Here is a 23,188-nt window from a genome sequence, read left to right as displayed (position 1 = left end):
TCGCTGGCTAGAATTTGCAAAAACATGGCCAAAATGTGGTGGTGCGTCACCGGCCTTTCCCGTTTTTTATGCAAATTTAGTAACCCTCCAGTCCCGGAGGGGAGGAGTCATAACACTTGCTGTTTGTCTTCTGCGCCGCCGACCCTCAGACTTGGGCTTGGATCTCAATGTTCCAAGACAGCTGTCACAATCTATTAAACTACCTAATGCCCACTGTGCATCGGTAGTCTATGATTGACCGGTGCTGATCATGTGAGCCGCGCTGGCCAACCATACAACAGGAATAAAACATCAGTGTCTAACACACTACCAATGCACTCTTAGCATTAGGGACCTTTAACATGGGACAAGGCTGGCCACGGAAGATTCCGTTAAAGGTCCCTTAGGTAGTCATAATATTGTAATAACAGGGTCTGGAACCAGCGGCTCTGAGGGACAAAGGTGCAGAAGACCGATGGCGGGTAATATAACTGCCTCCTGCAATCCCTGAGTGGAGGGTCACTTTAAGTTATTTTCTCCAAACACATCCAGAGCTGCTTTCAAAGTTCCGCTGGATGCCCCTTAGCAACAGACATGGTTTAGCTCCATCCGACTAAGAGTGACCAAACACTTCTGCTCTATTTTACTGACGTGAGCTTGTGAATGCAGCTCTGGAAGTGATTGGAGCAACAAGATGTTCAATGTTACTCAATATTTTAGGTAGTTTTCCTGAGCAATCACAATCAGTATTGTCCTTTAAAGGGTAGGGAATAAATGATCGTTGGGTGCCAGACCACTGGGACCCCCAGCAATCCTGCAAACGGCGTACTTCGAATGCCCCATGTAAATGGAGCTGTTGTGCAATGCCTGGCTTCCATTCCATTCACTTCTATGGGATGGAGAGAGATTGCCAGGTGCGTCAACCTTCCTGCGTCCCCTAGAAGTGATTGGAGCGGAGGTCACGCATGCGCACCACTGCTCTGTTTACATGGGACATTTCAGTGCACTGATCTGAAGACTGGAGGGGGTCCCAGCGGTCGGACCCCAGCCATCATTGATTCCCTATCCTGTGGATAGGATGTAGAGGTCTTTGGCGATAAAACCTCTTTTACTACAGCTCCGTTCTGTAGTCTCTTCCCCTCAACCTACCATGAGGTCTCTTGGACCTCCCGTCCTATATAGTCATTCAATACTCGGTGGTCACAGTAGTTCTTGCCCTGCATCGGGGTCCCTGATGTCTCATCCTGGGGCCACAGTGAGGACATCCTATAGGTAATTCAATGCTCTGCGGTCACACTGGTTCTCGCCCTGTTGAGGGGTCTCTTTGCTGTCCCACCATCATCCCGTGAGCCCGTCCTGGGGCCACAGTGAGGACATCCATTACGATCATTCACTGCTCTGTGGTCACATTTATTCTGGCCCTGCACCGGGGTTGCTCATGTCCCGTCCGGAGGCTTCAGTGAAGACATCCTTTAGGTCATTCAATGCTCTGTGGTCACATTGGTTCTGGCCCTGCACCGGGGTCGCTCATGTCCCGTCCGGAGGCTTCAGTGAAGACATCCTTTAGGTCATTCAATGCTCTGTGGTCACATTGGTTCTGGCCCTTCGCCGGGGTCGCTCATGTCCCGTCCGGAGGCTTCAGTGGGGACATTCTGTATGGTCATTCAATGCTCTGTGGTCACATTGGTTCTGGCCCTGCGCCGGGGTCGCTAATGTCCCGTCCGGAGGCTTCAGTGGGGACATTCTGTACGGTCATTTACTGCTCTGTGGTCACATTGGTTCTGGCCCTGCGCCGTGGTCGCTCATGTCCCGTCCGGAGGCTTCAGTGGGGACATTCTGTATGGTCATTCAATGCTCTGTGGTCACATTGGTTCTGGCCCTGCACCGGGGTCGCTCATGTCCCGTCCGGAGGCTTCAGTGGGGACATTCTGTATGGTCATTCAATGCTCTGTGGTCACATTGGTTCTGGCCCTGCGCCGGGGTCGCTCATGTCCCGCCCGGAGGCTTCAGTGGGGACATTCTGTACGGTCATTTACTGCTCTGTGGTCACATTGGTTCTGGCCCTGCGCCGGGGTCGCTCATGTCCCGTCCGGAGGCTTCAGTGGGGACATTCTGTACGGTCATTTACTGCTCTGTGGTCACATTGGTTCTGGCCCTGCGCCGGGGTCGCTCATGTCCCGTCCGGAGGCTTCAGTGGGGACATTCTGTACGGTCATTTACTGCTCTGTGGTCACATTGGTTCTGGCCCTGCGCCGGGGTCGCTCATGTCCCGTCCGGAGGCTTCAGTGGGGACATTCTGTACGGTCATGTAACGCTCCTTCCAGTTATTTCTGTACTTTTTACTAATAAATGCAGTGATATTTGATGAGCTCGCACCAGAGAACATGGGGGAGGGGATGGCGTCTGTCCTCGCCGCCGGCACCGATGGAACAAGCTCGATGACATTAGATAAATGTCAGGTGTTTGTAGTGCGGGGGATTAAGTCGTTAAAAGGGTCAACGCTGGATAAACCTCAATTCATACATTAAAGCGCACGCCCAGCGTTATGTAAATGAGGGAGTTACAGAATATCAAGTTATCGCCCATCCACAGGACGCCCGTGTCCCGCTCGCCTGTCACTGCGGGGGTCGCTTCATCCCCCGCAGTAATATCACTCTGAATGCAGAGCTGGCGAGCATGCGCCATTCATTTCAATATTAGTGACGGAAATACCTGAGAGGCTGCCGCTCAGTAAATGGAGTGCGGACGCGACCAGCGCTCCATTCAGTCTTCTACTCATTGCGTAAGCCTACAGGTAGGGGGCACGGGACCTCCGTTCTTCAGATTGGCGGGGCCTCGGAAGGGAGAACCCCACCGATCAGGAAGTTATCCCCAATCCTCAGAATAGGGGATAACTTGCTAGTCTGCTAAACTCCTTTAACAAGTGTATGATGAAGTGTTCTGCAACTTTATGACAAGATCCCTGCTTGCTGTCAGTGAATGGGAACATTCTTATGTACATCTTTAGGCTAAAAACCTCTCCTGACCTATTACTTCTCACAGCTGAGGGTTTGTTACTTTGATCCGACTGTAGCGGACAAGATTTGCGACAGGATCTTTAAGGGGCCGTTCACATCATGTTTTACCCATGTGTTACGTGTATAGGTTTTCATTTAAAAAAATAACAAAAACGTATTGAAACGCCTCACTTGTTGTACCCATACATTTCAGTAAGACATATGACCCCCCTGACGTCTGTGTACGTTTTTTGTGCGATGGAATAGCACGCCACGCTTTTCTGTCTAACAATAAAAAAAAAGGATGGACACATATACAATTTTTTAAACATTAAAGTCAATAAGAAACGTATAGAAATGTAAAGCCGTACCTCTCTGTGATCAACGTGTACGATTCTTAAAAAAGTTTAAGCACAAAGCTTTACTAGAACGAAAGGGGGGCATCGAACGTGGGGGAAAATGGTGTACGAAAGCCGCAAATGATTTATGCCTGTTCATGCCACTTTTTAGTAGGAGGACGTGTGCCCGGCCCGGTCCGACCGATTTATGTATAATGTACACTACCAACAGCCATGGATTATACCATAAATCTGCTCCAACTCACTAGTGGTGTGTCGGCGTACAGACAGCCCCGAGATGTGCCTGACGTATGAAGAGGTGTGTAATATTGGGTGCCGCCAGGGAGACTATTAACACCTGTGCTGGCAATGCCAGTCTTTAAGAGTAAAATAACTACACTTTTCAGAAACCTCTGCCATGTCACAAAGACATGGCAAAAGTTTTGATCAGTGGGGATTTTGCAGCTGAGACCCCCACGACTACTAGAATGAGGGGCTGCAGGACTCACCCAAGCGCTGTTCCTCCTCGTCTGTCTTCGGTAGTTTTGGGCTCCTCTCGGCAGCTGAAGACGGACCACCGGGCGGTATACAGAAGTGCTATAGACCTCTATATGCTAAAACTATTCGAGTTCAGGGCCCTGTATGGGCATGGCGGTGGATGTCCCTGAGACAGGTTCACTGGCTGTTCTAAGAAGCTGGTATTTGCGTAAAGAGGCTCCTGAGACCACATGAGAATTTGGTGCGACAACAGGAGCATAAGAAGTATGTTGCAATGGCCATGCTCCGTTTACCGGAAATTCCCCTAGAATCTGACATTGTGGCTTCTCTGTGCCTTCAGGAGGTAGGGAAGCAGCAGAGAAGTTAGGACAACCCTGGTGTCCCAGTTTCAGTAGGGTAATAGGGACATTCTGTCACCCTGTGAACCCAAGAAACCCCAGGATCTTGAAGACCTGCAGCAGGAAGATGCCTCCTATGGACACCAAGCTAAAACTAACTTAACCGAATGTCTTCTGGTAGAAGTCAACCCTTCTTTTGCTTGGTGTCCACCTCCTAGCGTCATGAGCTGTACCCGATGTCTTCCCTGTGTGCCCCAATCACAAAGCCGAGAAAAGGGCCAATGAGCGCCCCGAGTGTACCGTGCAAGAACATGTGATGGATTGGGGGAGACTCTTGAGAGGGGAAAGAGGGATTAAACTGCATGATACAGTCCTGTTCACACCAGTGTTGGGATTTCCATTCTCCTGTTCTGTCAAGGGAGCAGAAAAACAGATCAATCATATGACAAAAAAGAATGGTGCCCAACTCCACCAGGTATAACGGGGTACGTCCGGCTTCCGTCGTGTCCTCCGAGAGTGCGCCGCTCTGCTTCGTCCAGGATCTTGGGACAGATCAGCGCTGGAGGCTCCGATGCAGATACAAACGAGGCGGCCGCAGCACTCCGATTCTATTCTGCTTGTAAAGGTCTTTAGTTTACGAAAATATACAGATCCGGAAGAAACACCCCACAAATGGCACAGAATTAGAGCGCAGTCGTGTTTACCAGGATGCCAGTTACGTGCATTCCCGGCTGGGTTTACATTAAAGGGGGGTTGTCTAGTTGTATACTATGGAAGTCCTATCCACAGAATAAGCCATAAATCGTATATCAGTGGAGTTCTACCACCAAGAACCCCTGCTGTTAGCCGGGCCAGTCTGCTTTTGTACCAAGCTGATTTCTGATAGAAGCAGGCAGCTCCATTCCAACTGTAGTGGACAGGCTTGGTATTACAGGCCAAGTTCCCATTGAAGTCACTATGTGTAATACCACGCCAAGCCACAATTGTAAGAATGAAGCCATCTGCTTCCTGCAGAAATCAGTGCATGAGCGCATCGGCCTGACAAACTGCTGGTCAGTGAATATCCCAGGCAGCAGACCCCCACTGACCTACTATTATTGGCCTATGGCAATGGTAGGCCATCAATAGTTTACAGCTGGACAACCCCTTTAAGGACTTGTTTGAGACTCAGATTTATTATTAACCATTGGGGTATGTTCATATGTAACAGATTTGGGGTGCATTTTTCTGCAGCAGGCTCCATCCTGTTAATTGAAGGTGTGAAGTCTCCTGAGGATCCATGTCACACTCCACTTCAGGATTCATACTATATGCTGTGGAGTTTGATGTCGGTCACATGTGAACGCTCCCTTACAATGACCTATAACAGTTTTGTAATCTACTTACTATATGCCCGCGCCCACCAATCTGCCAGATGGTCACATGTCCGGGTTGTTCTGACGTCACATACACAATTCAGGAGCCCTTGGTGGCCTGGGGTATACATCAGCAGCTACATCCCTGCAAACGTGCTGATAGTCTTCTTAGGAGTCTGCGTGGTTCACGGCCAAAGAGACAGCTGCTGACGTACATCCCAAGCCGCGAGGGCTCCCGGATTGTGTATGTGACGTCAGCAGACGGTCGGTATTCTTGACAATCGGGACACGTGACCATCTGGTAGATCGGTGGATGGGGACATACTTAGTATGGCAAGTATGTTACAAAAAGCTGTTACTACTCACTGTCATAGTTATATTAAAAGGGTATTCCGGGCATTTAACCCATTTTAGTACTGATTACCTATCCTCAGAATAGGTAATCAGTCGTTCATTGTCGGGTGATCGCTGCTCTGGACCCCCACAATCACTTGATCTCAGCCCCGCGCTTAGTGCAGTGGGTCAGATGTTGACGGCTCCTTCTCCATCGGGAGACAGAAGCGCAATGAGTGTTTGGGATGAGATTAGGTGATCCCCGGGTATCCTGAGTGGTGGATAAGCTATCCTGTGGATTAGTGATCAGTACTAAAAAGGGGTTAAATGCCCAGAATACCCCTTTAATACCAAATCTGGATCTCAGAGAACCCATTTAAATGGGTATTCTCATCTGAGGCCACAGGAAATGAAGGCATTAAAGATGCAGGTCCTGGTAATGCAGGACTGGTAATAGTGCGGGTACTGCAGGATTACCAGTCCTGGTCCCCACTGCCTTGTGGGCTTTGCTAAGCTGTTTACCTAATTTCTATAGAAGTCAATGGGAGTTACAAAAACATAGCGAACGCCATTTCCACAGCTCTCGGGTTACGGAAACAGTGTATCTCATTGTTCGGTAGCGTTTGTGTAACTCCCGGCATAGAACAAGGACAGCATTATAAAGCTTCACATATAACATATTACGGATGCAGTTTTCTTGCTCTTTTTAATGGCAGTAGATCGTGTGTCCCCGTTACTATCAGGCAGCGACGCTAACACCTCAGTACAGCGAACTGCACCTAACTTTGTACCTCTGGGAGGATGCAGTGCATCTTGTAAGGACCGATCTGTAGCCATGGACGGTCTCCGTACATCACAGTCTCTAGGACACCGAGTCTGGGTCACCCTACAGAACTGCAGCCGATCCCCGGGTCGTGTTCTGTCTCTTTAAGCGGGTGAGGACTGTCAGTGTCTGTTTCTGTGCTGCTCGGCTCCTGATCTTTTGTCGCAGTGTTATTGTTAGCGCAGTCCTTACAGAACGATTCCTCCGCCTGTGCGGTACTACACCGGGCGCAGGGGGAATGGGGCAAGTCCGTGGAAGTGATTGCAGTTGTAACCGGTTCCCAGTCCCATGGTGAAACTTCCTCCTCGCTGCGCGTTTCTTCTCCTGCATCGTTGCTCTGAGTCGGAGCGAGGAGTCCCGCAAGCGGGTGGAGAAGTCCATTGTGCTCTTCCAGGCGGCACTCCTTCGTCTTAATGCCCACGGCCTTCAGTATTGTGTCCATCTGCTTCATGTAGTCCAGGTGTCCATTTACCTGCGGGGAAAAGACGTGGACATCAGTAACGTGCGGTGAGGCCGATATACGTACAAACTGACTGAACCGTCATGGAGTCACCAAGAAAATACGACGCCATGAAGGTTTTGGCACAGCATTGCGCAATTTTTTCTACATTTATGCCGTTTCAGGCCAATCGCGATCAGGGAGAGTGAAAAAAAAGGGAAAGCCAGTCTGTGAGGCTGACTCTAGCAATGTTACACTCACAAAAACTTGCTATAAAGCTTAAGGCTGGGATCACACGGGGCAGAATTGTCGCACAGAGATTCCACATGCATTTTAAAGCCTGAGCCGAAGCGGCAAAGTGGATGAGATTAGCAAAAATCTCGTCCACACGCTGCGGCCAGTCCGTACAGAAACCGACGTGCAGCGCAGAATTCAAAGCATGTCAACTGTATCGCCGTTTCCACTGCGGACTCTTTCCTCTCTATGAGATTTCTGTCCTATGGGAACGCAGCCTAAGGAGTGAAGATGCCTTTAAAACACGGACAAGAGCCACTTCATCATACGGACGAGGTTTCTACAGCTTTCACCATGGGGCTACGTACAGCTGATTGGTTTTTGTGTCGTTATGCGGCATAACAGATCCGGATACTGGTATCGATGACGACAGTTTCGCATTGCTTGCTGACGCACGTATGTTGTTGGGCCATCCATTGTGAAGACCGCCTCTCTCACTGCCACCATAGTCATGTGCCGAGTTTCATCTCCTTTCGAACATTTCTTCATGGTGCGGCATTTTTTCTATGAGGCGGTGTATCTGTTCCCAGGAAAGCTGAGTGACTGGCAATATGGCTGCTGTCACAGCATCCATAGAGGTCATCAGCGATACCCCAGGAGGTAAGAAAGCTGATTAACATCCTAAATGGTGCAAATGTCCTTTAAAGGGGTTTACCAGAATTTCACGTTCTCCTCTATTTACAGGATAGGGGATAACTTGCTGATTGGTGGAGGGTCTCAATGCTGAGATTGTAGCCAATCTTGAGAACGGGGGTCCCGTGTCATGGTCCTCCGCACTGCGGGGTTACTGCACCCCCTAAATCAAACGTTGGTCACGCAAGCGCACTAGCGCTCCATTCACTTTCAATGGGACTGACAAGATAGCCGAGCGGCAGCCAATCAGGTACTTCCACTGAAATGAATGGAGCGCTCACCACGCACGTGGAGAAGCAAGTGATAGGAGAACGGGGCAAGGTAGTCCCGTTCTTAAGGTCGATGGGGATCGCAGCATTGAGACCCCCGCCGATCAGCAAGTTATACCCTATCCTAAAATGGGGTGACTGGATATTCTGGTGTGACCTCTTTAAGACTGAGGATCATTCAGCAAAGGGCAGGACATAGTCTACTGTTTTCCACTGCGGTGCGGCTGTAAGTTAATGACGGATGAAGCTGAGGACTCAAGAATGCAAAGCAGTCCAAGTGCAAAAATCAGAGAAGAGAATTAAGATCTTAAAGCAGAAAACAAAAGGCGCCGAATTGTCCGCTGTGGATAATTATGAGGGACGGCGCTGCGACATTGTACGGCGCTGCTGCTCTCTGCCCGTCTCCCCCAAACTCCTGACCTGAAGACCCGCTGGGATCTCCTCCACCTCCTGAGGGACCATGAAAAGGACAGCGGGTCGGCTCTTAATCTTCAGGTGTTATTAGTTTCTGCCAAGTGGGGGCGGCTCGCTAATTAACTGCTGCGAACGTCTGAGCTTACCGCTAATGACAAAGGCACAGAGCAGAAACATACCGAGGAGAAAACTCAATACTAAAGGAATGCTGCAAACTATCAGTTAAGAAAGCAGCATTGATGGGACTTGTAGTTCTACGTGGGACAGAAAGAAAGAGTTGGTCTGCACTGAGGAGGAGGTTGTAGAGTACATAGAATCAGCTGAGGATGGCTGAGACTTACAGTTCCACAGCAGCCGGCCAGTACCTATACGTGGGCAAGGAGTCCAACCTGTGCTTCTCCAAATGCGGTGAGACTACAACCCCCAGCATCCCTGATTTATGGGAGTTGTAGCCTCACTTAACATGTTGGAGGCCACTGCTCTAGAGTATCAGGAATAAGGTAAGGGTGGCTGGGACTTGTAGTTTCACAGGTGCTGTGACATAACAAGTTGTCAGTAAAGCATATACTAAAAGGAAAGGTTAAGGTGTGCACTGTCAGGGCATGCTGGGAGTTGTAGTTTTGCAATGGCTGGAGTCAAATGTGCTAGAAAATATGAAATAATAAAGAGGTAGCTGGAACTTGTGGTCCTACAAGAGCTGGCAGGTTTATAAAGGAGCTACAGGTGAAAGAGGCTCTAGAGCACATGGAATACACCAGGGTGGCTGAGACTTGTAGTTCCACAATGTGTTATCAATAAAGAAGGCATATCCTGGACAGTAGGATCTTGCATAAGTTATGGATGGCTGGGATTTGTAGTTCTACAGAAGCACCAGGTAGGAGGGCTGCTAATACTGCGCCATCGATAACCTGATGGTTCTTGCATAGATTAAGGCCTTATTCACGTATTCGCTCTTTTTTATGCACATATTTTTTTGCATGTAAGACAGAGAACTGAAATCTGAAACCATTGATTTGTATTGGAGTATTCAGACCTTCGTTATTTACATATGTGAAAAAAAAAATTAAGAAATAAAAATCGCAGCATGCGCCATTTTTGTCAGCATTACCGACCAAAATTCTCCATAAAAGTCAATGGGATGAGGTAAATACGCAGTGAATGCGCAGGATACACGGGGATTTACTGCACATTTACATATGAAATCAATGGGGCCTTCTGGTGGTTTTGGGTTTTTTTCCGTACATGAAAAACCCAATGAATAAGTGCGCAAAAAAACACAATACGCAGGGCATGTGCACAGCTACGGTCCATGAAAACGCTGCGTATTTCATGGATCGAAACTGAACATGCCCCTGTGAATGAGCCCTTAGTACAAACCGTGTGCCGTACGCCCGGTGCTGGTCCCTCCGAGGGTCAATACTCAGGTGTCAGGCCGCCTATATATCCCGCTGGATAACCTGCGCAGAGACGACCGCACACTATATATATCAGCAAGTCCCGGGGGAAGCGCAAATTAGTACTGAGGAACGGAGACAAGACTGACAAGGTACATCACTCATACCTCCGGGGTCCTCTGTGTGATGCCGCTCAAGTACTGATGATGGAAGGAGACGGGAAATATCTGGGAGCTGACAGCTGGGAGCGAACACTATTGAAGGGGAGGGGGGCATATTAAGCCATTATTTGTTTGTTTTCAACATTTTAATTTTTTCCTAACTTTTTCCTTTACTCTCCCAGTAACAGAGCTACACGAGGGCTCGTATGTGCAGGACAAGTTTTCAATGGTCGCATGTAAAGTAACATATCATTTATTGGAAAACTTTTAAAAGTTTCTATGTGGGGCGAGTTGTTCAAAAAGAAATGCAATTTGGCATTTTTGGAGGAAGCTTAAAGTGTGACAAAAATGACATGTTGTCTTTATTCTGCAGGTCAGCGCCATTACAAGGATACCACATTAAGGGTGGATTCAGACGACCGTATATCGGCTCCGTTTTCACGCCGAGCCGATATACGTCGTCCTCATCTGCGGGGGGATAGAAGAGCCAGGAGCAGGAACTGAGCTCCCGCCCCCTCTTTGCCTCCTCTCCGCCCCTCTGCACTATTTGCAATGAAAGGAGGTGGGACAGGGCGGGGCTAAGTGCTGAGTTAGCCCCACCCCACTTTTCCCCATTGCAAATAGTGCAGAGGGGCGGAGAGGGGGCGGGAGCTCAGTGCACGGCTCCCGGCTCTTCCAGCCTCCCTCGCTACAGAGAGAGACAACGTATATCGGCTGGGTGTGAAAACCGAGCCGATATACGTTCATCTAAATCCAGCCTTATACAGTTTTTTTCATGTTGCACGGCTTAAAAAAATGCTTCCCGACCCTCATAACTTTATTCTCCCGTTCGTGGCGTTGTGTGACAGCTCGGTTTTTGCTGTAGTTTTCATTGCTACCATACTGGGATATGTAAAACTTTTTGATTATCTTTGATTCAATACTTTTTGGAGCAAGGGTAATTAAAAACAACACGATTCTGTTGTTAGGTTTTTGTTTTTGTTTTAAAATTTCTGACAGCATTTAGGGTTAAATAACGTCATCTTTCTGTAAGCTGGATTCTTACTGCAGCAGCAATACCAACTTCATTTATTTTGATGTGGAAAATTGTAAAGTTTTTTTTTTTTACTTTTTAAATCGACCAATAATTAGAAAATCTTCATTTTAATTATTTTTACCTTTTTTTTTAAATTTCCCATAGAGGAGGATTTGAAGCAACAGTCTCATTTCATGTATTGCAGTATTATACATTTACAGACATTGTATTATAGGAGTTTTGTGATTAAAGGAAAAATTTAACGACCAGGCAGGTAACAAAATAAAAAAAAGACAACACATTCACCTGCCTTCAGTCCCCCAGGACCCATCTGAGCGGCTCACGCTGCCCTCCCATTCCTTGGCACAGAAGACCACGGGGAGTCAGTTAATTGTTGTGGTCAATCAGAGGCTGCAGCGTCACCGTCTAAACTCCTGGCATCAGTGCTCACATCCTGGGATCCATGATACCAGGGGTTCGGGACAGTAGTCAGGGAAGTCAAGGAACGAGGACTGAGCAGCAAGAGCTGTTCAGCGGGGTCCCGGGGAGCCAAAGAAAGGTGGGTATGCTGTCTTTTTTTATTTTATCACTTACCCAGCTATTAATTTTGTCATTTCTTTTAATCACACAAGCCCTTTCAGCCCAGCCACAGGCAGGGCTTAATAGGCAAACAGCAATATCAAGCCTGAGGGAATCTTCACAAGGACCTAGACTGCAATACAACGGTAACTGAAAGTAGCCTTGCAATCTCATTCCCTGCAGGAATGAGCAGTTTTAATAAGATACCTCCCTATTTGGTGCTATATCGGTCCCACACGAGGCGCTTTCTATTTATATTTTATTAGGGCCCCTAAAGGGTTAACTGCCAGGATCAGAGTCTTCTCTGATCCCTGGTAGTTGCAGCCAGATACCAGCTGTCATAGCATAGATGTCAGCTCCCGAGCCCACTGTATACAAGGACCCCCGCCATCCGCCGTGACAGGAAGAACTTCATACTAGATTTTTAAATGGTCCTAATATGGTTCCACCGTTCGGAAGAGACACCTTATGTATGAAGAGGGGCAATTTTCCATAATTTTATATAAGTTTTCCAATACATTAAATGGTACCAATAAAAAATTCAACTAATTCCGCAATGAACAAGCCCGCATACAGCTACGTCACCGGAAAAATAAGAAGAAATGTAGGACTTTTTGAAAAACAAAAAAAAAGCAGGAAAAGGGTTAAACTTCTGATAACGTTTCGTAGTATGGCCATCAATGTGGCAACTGGAAAAACCCCTTGGAGTCCAAAGCCTGCAGACTTCCTGTAATCTTCACTGTCAGCCTGATAACTGGCACTGTGCGCACTCAGGCATCACCCTCCAGACCGACGCCGATGCCTCCTGATGGACGATGTGTAAAGATTGGAGACTGCTGTTCCATACTCTGCCCCACAGGGTCAGCGCTCAGCGATGGCTGGCCACTTGTTACTGAGATCTTATATGTGACCATCTGCAGCAGAGAGATCTCACAATAAATATATCTGGAGATGTAGCAGAGCCCGGTGTGTCATGTAAAGTGGGACAGTGCAGCCCCAAACAATCTCAGCTCTGCTACATCCGTGCATTAGATCCAATCGGGTACGCAGCCGGTGTGCTAACGATGACACAAATACAATGAGGTTGAGTTATGCAAGACAATTTTATCAAGAATTTCCTAGTGCGACTAATGCAATTACTTCTAAAAAAAAATGTTCAAAAAAATTATTTGCAGCCATTTTTTATAGGTGTTTTCCCATCTGATCCACGGGATACACCATAAAACTCTGATGGGTGCAGGTTATCTTGAGTTAGGAACCTCATGGCCGTCAGCCACCCTGAATTTGCAGGAGGATGGAAATAGCTGAGCGCCATGTGCTAAGCTGCTTCAGTAACTCCCATAGAAGTCAAAATGCTCGCTCGCCAGCAGCACATCTCCCATGTATACGCGGGGGGGGGGGGGGGGGTGTGTGCTGCCAACAAGTGCTATCTATATTGGGACAAACGCTCATATTAGAGAATGTTCATCCCCATATATGCGGTATAAAAGCTACCTGATGAGTGTGAATGGACCTGCTATTTGTGACAATAGGCTGTGCCACAATTGGGCCCTTACTTGTATCTATTCCTTAGGTAAGCTGGGTGACAACCAATATATCCAGTCACTCAGCTTTCCCAGACAATTGAAATGCAAATCTTCCTACTTAAAAAGAGTATCACTGATGTATTCATGTCAGCGAGGCCGGCATAGCTCTGCTGCAACAGCCTTGCTGTCCCTACCGCCCTTTTTTTTTTATACTCACCTCCGTGCACCCGGACGGGCTCTTCTTAGGTCTGGCTCCTGGCGCCATCAATGTGTCACGTGAGTGGTCCCCATGGCTCCCTCTCACTGCATGACATCGAACTTGACTGACAAGTTGACTTCACCAGGAGCCGGACCTAAGTAAAGCCCATCTAAGCTGAGCATGAAAGAAAAACTGAAAAATGTGTACAGAATCAGCAGCTGCAGAACAATGCAACCACCATGACAGGTCCTGCTTAAAAACCCCTTGACAAACCATGATGCACCATTATGTCATGGATTGCCTGATGTACACTCATATCATGATGATCACGCGACCATAGAAGCTGTTACTGATCACTCGTGCTGCAATGGCTGGGATCAAACAAGCCATGCCAGACTAATCTAATTTCCTTCTATGGCAGAATCACCGACTGGGTTGATCTGTGAAATGCGGTGGATATAGTAGATCTTGACTTTAGTGAAGTATTTGACAAAGTATCTCATACCATACGTATCGAAAAAATGACCAAATCTGGGATTGACAAGGCAACTGTTAGGGGGATTCACAACTGGCTGAGTGATCGTACTCAAAGAGTGGTCATAAATGGCCGCACATCCAAGTGGTAGAATGTATTAAGTGGGGACCACAAGGCTCTGTCCTAGGCCCAGTGTTGGCCAACATTGTTAGAAATGATCTGGAGGAGGGAATGGATGGGAATCTGATCAAGTTTACCGACAACACGAAGCTAGGAGGGATAGCTAACACTAGGGAAGAGAAATAGAGCAATCAAAAAGATCGAGAAAAACCTGAACAGTGGTCGGCGACTAACAGAATGGTATTTAACAAGGAGAAATGCAAAGTCCTACATCTGGGCAAGGAAAATGACAAAAGCACATACAGAAGGGGAGGAATTGGGCTAAGCAGCAGCACATGTGAAAAAGACTTGGGTATGCTAATAGATCGTAGACTGAACATGAGCCAACAATGTGATGCAGCAGCCAAAAAGGCAAACACAATTCTGGGATGTATTAAGAGAAGCATAGAGTCTAGATCACATGAGGTCATTATCCCCCTCTACTCTTCCTTAGTCAGACCTCATCTGGAATACTGGGTCCAGTTCTGGGCACCCCACTTTAAAAAAGACATAAACAAACTGGAGCAAGTTCAGAGAAGAGTTACCAAGATGGTGAGCGGTCTGCAAATCATGTCCTATGAGGAACGGTTAAACGATCTGGGAATGTGTAGCTTGCAGAAGAGAAGGCTGAGAGGAGACTTAATAGCGGTCTACAAATATCTGAAGGGTTGTCACAGTGCAGAGGGATCAGCCCTATTCTCATCTGCACAAGGAAAGGGTAGAAGCAATGGGATGAAACTGAAAGGGAGGAGACACAGATTAGATATTAGACAGTGAGGGGGATCAATGAGTAGAACAGGTTGCCATGGGAGGTGGTGAGTTCTCCTTCAATGGAAGTGTTCAAACAAAGGTTGGACAGACATCTGTCTGGGATGATTTAGTGCATTGAGCAGGGGGTCGGACCCGATGACCCTGGAGGTCCCTTCCAACTCTACCATTCTAGGATTCTATGATCAGGCAAACCTCCATTATGGCAAATGAAATGAAGCATGCGGATTTGATTTGTGGACCTTTTTGTCTGGAAAACAAATTGCAGCATTCTCCATTTCAGTGCGGATCCCACACGGACAGCTTCCATTGAAGTCAATGGAAGCTGGCCGATCCGTGGCCCATCCACAATTGAATTGCAGATGGGTCAAGGATTCTGCAGGAAAGCAGGAGTTTAATAAAAGAACTTCACTGCACATGTGCGATGCCATACTGGCCAGTGCTTCCGCACATTTACAGTGAAGTAGATAGAAGACCTGGACAGGTAAGCAGAACACCCGCAGTGTCCTCGGCCGCGGGCAGGGCTGGATTCCACTGCAAGCTCCCACATGCGGAATCTGATCTGCCCATAGACATGAGGCCTTATAGTTTAGGCATTGAGACCAGTAAGCTGGCAGCCATATTGGTCGTCACGCAAACTTATCCAGAGCAGAATAAAACTAAGAAATGGTGGAATATCTATTAATTTGACAATGTACTGGGGATAATTGCCTACAGTGAAGTGGCTGCACGGACAGCGATAAAGGCAGTGCGCTCCCACGACTCGCCCTCTATGGGGATTAGGAGCTGTGAAAAGGCAGTTCGTAAAAAGAGCGAGCTCGCCTCTTATGCTGGATTAATCCTGAACCTTATTAACATCTCCGCATACGAGAGCGAAAGCAAAGTGGATTTAGCAATAATTACATTTGACTAAGATTGGAAATAAAGCCGCTCCTTCAGTTCTAAGAAAAGTAACACGAAGTAGAGTGTGAGTGAAGAGCAAGAAACATGGCGGATGGATCTTATAGCTGATCCCCGGGAAGTAGAGATTATGGAAGATCGAAGGCACACAAATGATGCAAGTAATGTCAGAGAATATCATGTTATGAAGATAGTTAAAGGGGTCGTATGGGCTCAAATATTGACCGCCTCTCTTCAGGAAAGTCATCAATATCATATTAGTGGGAATCTGATTTCTAGTACTCCCGCCAAAGTTTGATGAGGCCACAGTGTGCAAGTGAGCATAGCGCCAAACTTTTTGTAGTAACGATGCGTCGCAACCTTGTGCTTTGCACAAAGGCCATGTGACCAATGGATGCAACAGGCCAATGAAGAGGATCCCAGAGTTCACCGAAGTGCTTCAACTACTTCAAACAGCTGATTAGTTGGGGTGTCGGGAATCAGGACACACCGGAGGACCACCAATCCTGACAGTGGGGTCCGGTGCGTCCTTGAATCAACAGAGCAGTTGATGCACTCTGTCTCACTTGTGCACTCCAGCTCCATTCATTTCAATAGGAGTGCCGGAATTAGCTGAATGCTTAAACATGGCTATCTCCGGTGGTCCCATGGAATGAAGCAACAGTGCGCATGTGTGAGTACCACTCCATTCATGGGGGGACGACACAGCAGCCAATATGAACAAGCAGAGCTGCAAGTAGCCTGAACCTGTGATAAGACAGAAAGTGCCATTTACACGGGACGAATATCGCTCCAAGAAACCAAATTGAGGAATAATCATCCAGTGTAAATTTTCAAAAAAAATTGTTCACTATTTGTTCACTTCTCGTTATCGCTGACTTTAAGTCAGCATAAAAAACATCGCTGGCTTATCCCTGAGTGTAAATGCTCCCTGCTTCACATAGACTATGAAGCGCTGAACGACAATCCAGCGAGAAGCCCGCGATCCACTGGTGTTATCTGCCTGTCTAAACGCTCTCCACCAGCACCAACCGTGACGTCAGCGCTCGTGCAGTCGTTTAGGACGACTGTCGTCCCGTGTAAAAGGGCCATAAGACTCCAACAGACGATGAGGATGAGGTAGTCACTGAACAAACGACTGTAAAGATTTCATTAGTCTCTGGCACTTACCACAGAAGACAGGTCCACATTAACCATCCTGCGGTCATCCAGGTCAACAGGTTGTAGTCCGGCCACACTGAGCTTCACTGAAGAGCTGCGATAGACAAAGCTGAGCAGCCAGTCACCTCTGCCACAAGAAAAAAAGCATATAAACACTTATAGGGTGACCTCAACTCCAAGTAACTGTTATTTCACTTATTTTTAGGTCTAAACTGTTCAGATTAATTTCATACTATAGATCAGTGTGGCCCACTTTGCCACTAGAGACACATGGAGCCTGGGGTTAAGTTAATGCCTCCCACGTTATAGTGTATCATGACTGACGGGTGCAGTGGCTGCTGGGATGCCGCAGATGATGGTGGGTGGTGAGGGGGGCATGTAGACTCTAACACTCCCCCAGAGGAAAAAAATATATATCACAAGGGGTAAGGCCTGGGGAACGTGGAGACCAAAGACGTTCACTATCGTCACCACCGGCACGGCCAATCCATCCATTTGTAGTCACCTATTGAGCTTATTCTTCTGACTTCACAGTGACAATGATGGGGAAGGGGAAGGTAGACTCCAAGACACCATCGCTGTATATTACAGTTTACATACTCTCGCAGAAAGAATCGCCGCGCCTTGTTGTCCGGTTTCAGGGCCGGTAACAATTGCAATCAGTAGGGTTAAGATCGCAAGCACTTGCGCAAAATCTTCCACACAGTCAGCTGAAGGATGTCCAATTTTTTGCTTGCCCTGACTTTGTGTGAAACTTGCATGGTTGCACTCCGCTGTTTCCACGCTTAATCGTGGATGGCCAGTTGATTTTTTTCTTCTAGATGCAACCTTTTCCTTAAAATTGGAGCACCGCTTACAAACTGCGCGCCCGCTGGGCAGATCTTCAGCAAACTTTGATTGAAAATGATGTTGCAGACTAATAATCTTCACATCTACCAGTCTGCTAAGGACACAAAACGCTCTCCTGTCTTCGTTGACCGCCATTATGTCTCATATTCCTCTAGCGACGACTGCAGCAGAATAAAACTTTTTGGGCCTCATTTAGCAAAACTGTCTAACAATAAGACGGTCCTTGTTGTCCATAACAGCCAATCACAGCGCAGCATTCATTTTACCTCAGCTTGAGAAGTGAAAGCTGTGCCGTGATTGGTCGCTTTGGGCAACAAGAACGCCGTACTGTTAGACAGTTTTACTAAATAAAAAATGTTGTGTTTCTGCTTCAATTGATATCAAATTTCTGTATCTGAGTGTCATTAGACGTGAATTATGAGCATTTCAGATGACTTAACCCTGTATATACCCATCACTAGTATTACTATCAGGACAGCCTTTTAAACTCCGGGTGCAAGCATGACAGTTTCCATTAACTGATAGCAAGCAATGATATTGAAAATGTTTATTAAATGCTGATCCAGCTTTATTTCTGGGTTAGAGGGGGGAGATAGATGGGGGATTGTCTCCGGCATCAGTCTGGGGATGTATGATATCAGCGGCATCAGTCTGGGGATGTATGATATCAGCGGCACGGCCCTCCCACACAATCTCTGCTCTCACATCTATTCTTGGGTTTATTCTGTAATCAGTAATTACTTATCGCATAAATCATTTCTGTATACAAAGAAATGAGGGGAAGAAATATACTACAGATATACACATATATATCCCTGTACATAGTGCTACTCATATACTCCGCTCCGCCAGAACATAAACCCACTGACAGGTGAGCATCCGGTAACAATGGCGTCTGTCGGGGGAATAGATTATGTGGTGTATATATTAGAATGGGATAGATTAGGCAGGAAGTGATCGGTCACTTATTGAAGTTGTCGGAAGCAGGAAAAATGGAGAAATGTGCAGATCTGAGTGACCGTGACAAGAGATGAATTGTGATGTGTAGACGACTGGTCAGAGTGTCTCCAGAGCGGCCGGTCTTCTGGGATGTTCCCGGTATGTGGTACGGCGACAGGCCATGGGTCTGGTACGATCCCACAGAAGAGCGTCTGTTGGACAAATTACTGACAACGTTCCGGCTAGCGAGGATAGAAAGGTGTCAGATCACACAGGACATCGCAGCTCGCTGTGTACAGGGCAACAGACTGGTCATAGTGCCCATGTGACCCCTGTCCACGAGTGAAAGTGAATACGATGGGCACGTGACCATCAGAACTGGAGCCATGGAAGGTGTCTGGTCTGATAAATCACGTTACATCATGTGGATGGCCGGGTGCGGCACTTACCTGGGAAAGAGATGGCACCAGGATGGAAAGAATACGGGGGCAGCAAGATGGACAATATCGCTGGGTACTTGGGTCCTGGATTTAAATGGATATGACACTTATCACCTACCTAACAATGTACAGACAAAGTCTCCCTTCATGGCAGTGGAATTCCCTAATGGCAGCATCTTCAGCAGGATAATGCAGCGGGCCGCCCTTCAGGAACATGACGGAGAGATGAAGATCCCAGATCTTATCCAATAGGAAGGAACAAGTCCGATCCATGGAGGCTGCACTGAACAACTTACAGGATGTGCTGCTGATCCCACAGGACACTTCAAAGGCCTCGTGGAATTCAGAGAGGGGCCACACAACATTAGGAAGGCTGCTGATCATTGTATATACACATGTCTATAGCTACAATCTGAGGGGAGGGCTGATGGCATACAGTGTACCTGCAGTATCCATTAATGATCCGGCCAGCTACAACGCATGTGAGGGGCTTCCATTTTTTTGCGTCGCCTTCTACAGGGGCTCCAAGTAGCACTACGTCTTCAATGATCCCTTCAGTGCCTGCAGGGAAGAGCAATTTTTGCATTCATTTCTCTATAGGTTATACCAATAGCATTATAATATAACACATAACCAAGGCTCAAAGATTAATTAAACTGGCATTAACCCTTTCCAATCCCTTGTCTGACATCTTCCTACATTCTGATTGAAGGCTGTGCAGCTCTGATATCAGAAGATGTCCAGCAGGGTATTCTTACTATATATTGCCGTCTGCTTTGTTGTCAGCGCCTCTCCGGCATGTCATATACTGCAATACTGGTTCTAGCCAGCAGATGGCGCAATTGTATAATGGCAGAAAGAGAAAGCCCGGTAGGAAGCCCTGAATCCAAAATTGGATTGCAAAGGGTTAAAGCTTGACATGTTATAGTTACGGTATATTTCTGGAAGAGCTGGTGACAACCAATATGGCACCTACAGGCACTGCCACTCAGCACTGCTAAACTCCTGAATGACAAGTCTACATAGTTATGTAGTGGCATCAGAGCTGGTTATATGTCAATGCAGATGTATCAGGATATGAGGAAAGTTCAGAACCCAAAGGCACTGTTACCCAGCTTTCCCAGGGACGGGACGACTCCAGACCTTCAGAGATCAGGGAGTGATACGCAGTAATGCCCTCAGCAGCGGCATGGCTCTGTACACCATGCCAAGGACGACTGCGGTTCTTACCTGCCTCCTGTGCCAGCTCCTGCAGGCAGAAATATATGACTCGGGCCCCAAGGCTGAAGCCTATAAGTGTGACCGGGCGCCTCCCCTGAAATAGGACAATAGTGTTACTGTAGGGGTGGCTTTAAATGGGACAATTAAACCATTGAAGATTTGTTTCATCTGTAAGTCAAGCAGCCACTTGCCGGCTTTGTTGATGTAAACACTTTACCTTTTGTATGTGAAGTTAAACCTGGAAATTAATAAACATATTTTGAACATAAATGGGACAATTATCGTCTGAATAGAAGCTGGATAGAGCGAATGTAATGGGCCATTTACACAGGACGATTATCAATAAAGGTTTGTTCAAACGAACTAATTTGAGCGATAATCGTTCAGTGTGAATACAAAAAAGTCGTTTCCTATTCATTCACTATTGGTTATTGCTAACTAAGGCTGCATTCCCACGAACGTATATCGGCTCGGTTTTCACGCCGAGCCGATATACGTCCTCCTCTTCACCGGGGGGCGGTGGGGAGGATGGAAGAGCCAGGAGCAGGAACTGAGCTCCTGCCCCCTCTCTGCCTCTTCTCCGCCCCTCTGCACTATTTGCAATGAGAGGAGGCGGGACGGGGCGGGGCTAAGTTTTGAGAATTAGCCCCGCCCCGGTCCCGCCTCTCCCCATTGCAAATAGAGGAGGCAGAGAGGAGGCGGGAACTCAGTTCCTGCTCCTGGCTCTTCCATCCTCCCCCCCCCCCCTGCAGAGAGAGACAACGTATATCGGCTCGGCGTGAAAACCGAGCCGATAAACGTTTGTGTGAATGCAGCCTAACAGTCAGCACGAAACCATCGCTGGATCGCTGGCTTGTCGTTCTATGTAAATGCTCAGCGCATCACATAGAAGGTGAAGCGCTGAACGAGAAACCCGCGATCCAGCGGTGAAGTCTGTCAGTATAAACACTCTGCACAAGTGCTAGCGAACTTAGCGGCGGTGTCAGCGCTCGTGCAGAGGTTTAGTCAACTGTTGTCTCATGTAAAAAGGCAATGAGTGACACTGTCCTGTGTAAACACGGCCACCAACCGGGTGACGAGTGGAAATTCAGTCACTAATCGCCTTGTTTCAGCTCACCTAAAGAGTTGCTGGTTGATTAATTGTGGTCTGGTGTAAACAAGTAATCGTTGGCTTTCGAACTTTGGAGGGGGATGTTTGCTTGTTCATCGGGCGCCTATTGGTTCCGCCACTTTTTGCTCATTCGTTTCCAAAACCACATGCATACGTGTGAGTGATCGTCGACTGAACGGTCCCGGCTGCTTCGAAGAACACTCACTTACCTCTGATAACAGATGAATCAGGGCTCAAACAAAAAACAAAGTCCTTGCAGGCGAGAAGAACGAGAAGCTGCCGCACCGACTGTTCAGCTGCACTAGCAAAAGACCGCTCGAAAGTGTTTATGTGCGTTTAGTGGACTCAGCAACCAATGAGCATGCATTGAGGAGGGGGTCGAATTGTCAAATACACACCCGCCTAACTAGTCGATCAACAATATTTTGGCCTGTGTAAAGGCTCCTAGCAATTTGTTCAGTGATTGTGGATTGCATATCGGCGGTCACAAAGGGGTTAAGGGTTTTTTCCCATTAAAGACAGTTATCCTCTAGTCATAAAATAGGGGATAAATATTTAATCACTGGGTTTCCAACTGTTGGGACCACCAGCAACCCTGAGAGCTGTACACCCAACTGCCCTATTTTAATGGGGAGGTGGTGCACATGTGTGACCACCGCTCCATTCACTTCTATTGGACAGGTGGAGATCAACGCACTTGACTATCTCCATTTATTCCACAGAAGTGCATGGAGTGACGGTCAAGCATGTGCATCGCCACTCCGTTTACATGGGGCATTCGGGTGTGCCAGTCTCAGTATTGAAAGTGTTTGAACCCAAGTGATCAAACATTTATACCCCATCTTGTGGATAAGGGATGGATGTCTTTAATGGGACAACCCCTTAACCCCTTGAGTGGCACGCCCGGAAAATTTCCGGGGACGAGCTCCACTGCTCATAGCAACATAGCCCAGAAGATTTCCGGGCTATGTATCACTATGGGAGCTGCAGAGCACAATGCCACAAGCTGTGACAGTGTGCTCTGCCTGCACAGTCCCACAAGCTGTGACAGTGTGCTCTGCCTGCACAGACCCACACAGAGCAGTGCAAGGGCTTTGAAAAACCAGCAGAAGATATTGCCGACATGTCGTCAATGTCCTGCTTTGTTTACAAGTTGCCATAGAGACCATCGGCTTGTCAGAAGCCAGCCGATGGTCTCTGTGGCAGGGAGAGCTGGTGCTTGGCTGTCAGAGGACAGCTAGGTACCAGCTCTTACAGCAGAGATCAGAGAAAACCTCCGATCTCTGCTGTGTTAACCCTTTACATGCTGCAGTCTATGTGACTGCAGCATGTAAAGTGTTGTCACTGCAGCATGTAAAGGGCTGTCACCATCGGACCCCCGGAATGTGATCAGGGGTCCTGATGGGTCCCTGTGGAAGTCCCCTAAAGGGACAAAAAAAAAATTTAAAAAAAATTTAAAAAATAAAGTAAAAAAATTATTAAAAAAATAAAAAAAAACACTTGTCTCCCTTTACTTTGTAAAAAATCAAAAATACAATCACACATGTGGTATCCGTGTGCGTCGTAATGACCCAGAGAAGGA

General features: G+C 47.4%; 1 protein-coding gene across 2 annotated transcripts in view; it reads right to left on the bottom strand.

Moving 5' to 3' along the window:
- Positions 1-6,517: 6,517 nt before the first annotated feature.
- TMCO4 (transmembrane and coiled-coil domains 4) overlaps positions 6,518-23,188 on the bottom strand; it is a 69,302-nt gene continuing 52,631 nt past the window's right edge. For both annotated transcript variants that reach the window (XM_066606374.1, XM_066606373.1), the window contains exons 11-14: positions 20,505-20,589; positions 19,718-19,835; positions 17,056-17,173; positions 6,518-7,132 (exon numbers count right to left, since the gene is read on the bottom strand). In XM_066606374.1, the coding sequence (XP_066462471.1) occupies positions 6,719-7,132; positions 17,056-17,173; positions 19,718-19,835; positions 20,505-20,589 (735 nt within the window). In that variant the 3' untranslated portion in view covers positions 6,518-6,718. The remainder of the gene's footprint in view (positions 7,133-17,055; positions 17,174-19,717; positions 19,836-20,504; positions 20,590-23,188) is intronic.

This window comes from Eleutherodactylus coqui, chromosome 6 (genome assembly GCF_035609145.1).
Source record: "Eleutherodactylus coqui strain aEleCoq1 chromosome 6, aEleCoq1.hap1, whole genome shotgun sequence".
NCBI classification, from domain to species: domain Eukaryota; kingdom Metazoa; phylum Chordata; class Amphibia; order Anura; family Eleutherodactylidae; genus Eleutherodactylus; species Eleutherodactylus coqui.
Note: the sequence above shows the minus strand (reverse complement) of the source record. Positions and strands in the feature narration are given on the sequence as shown.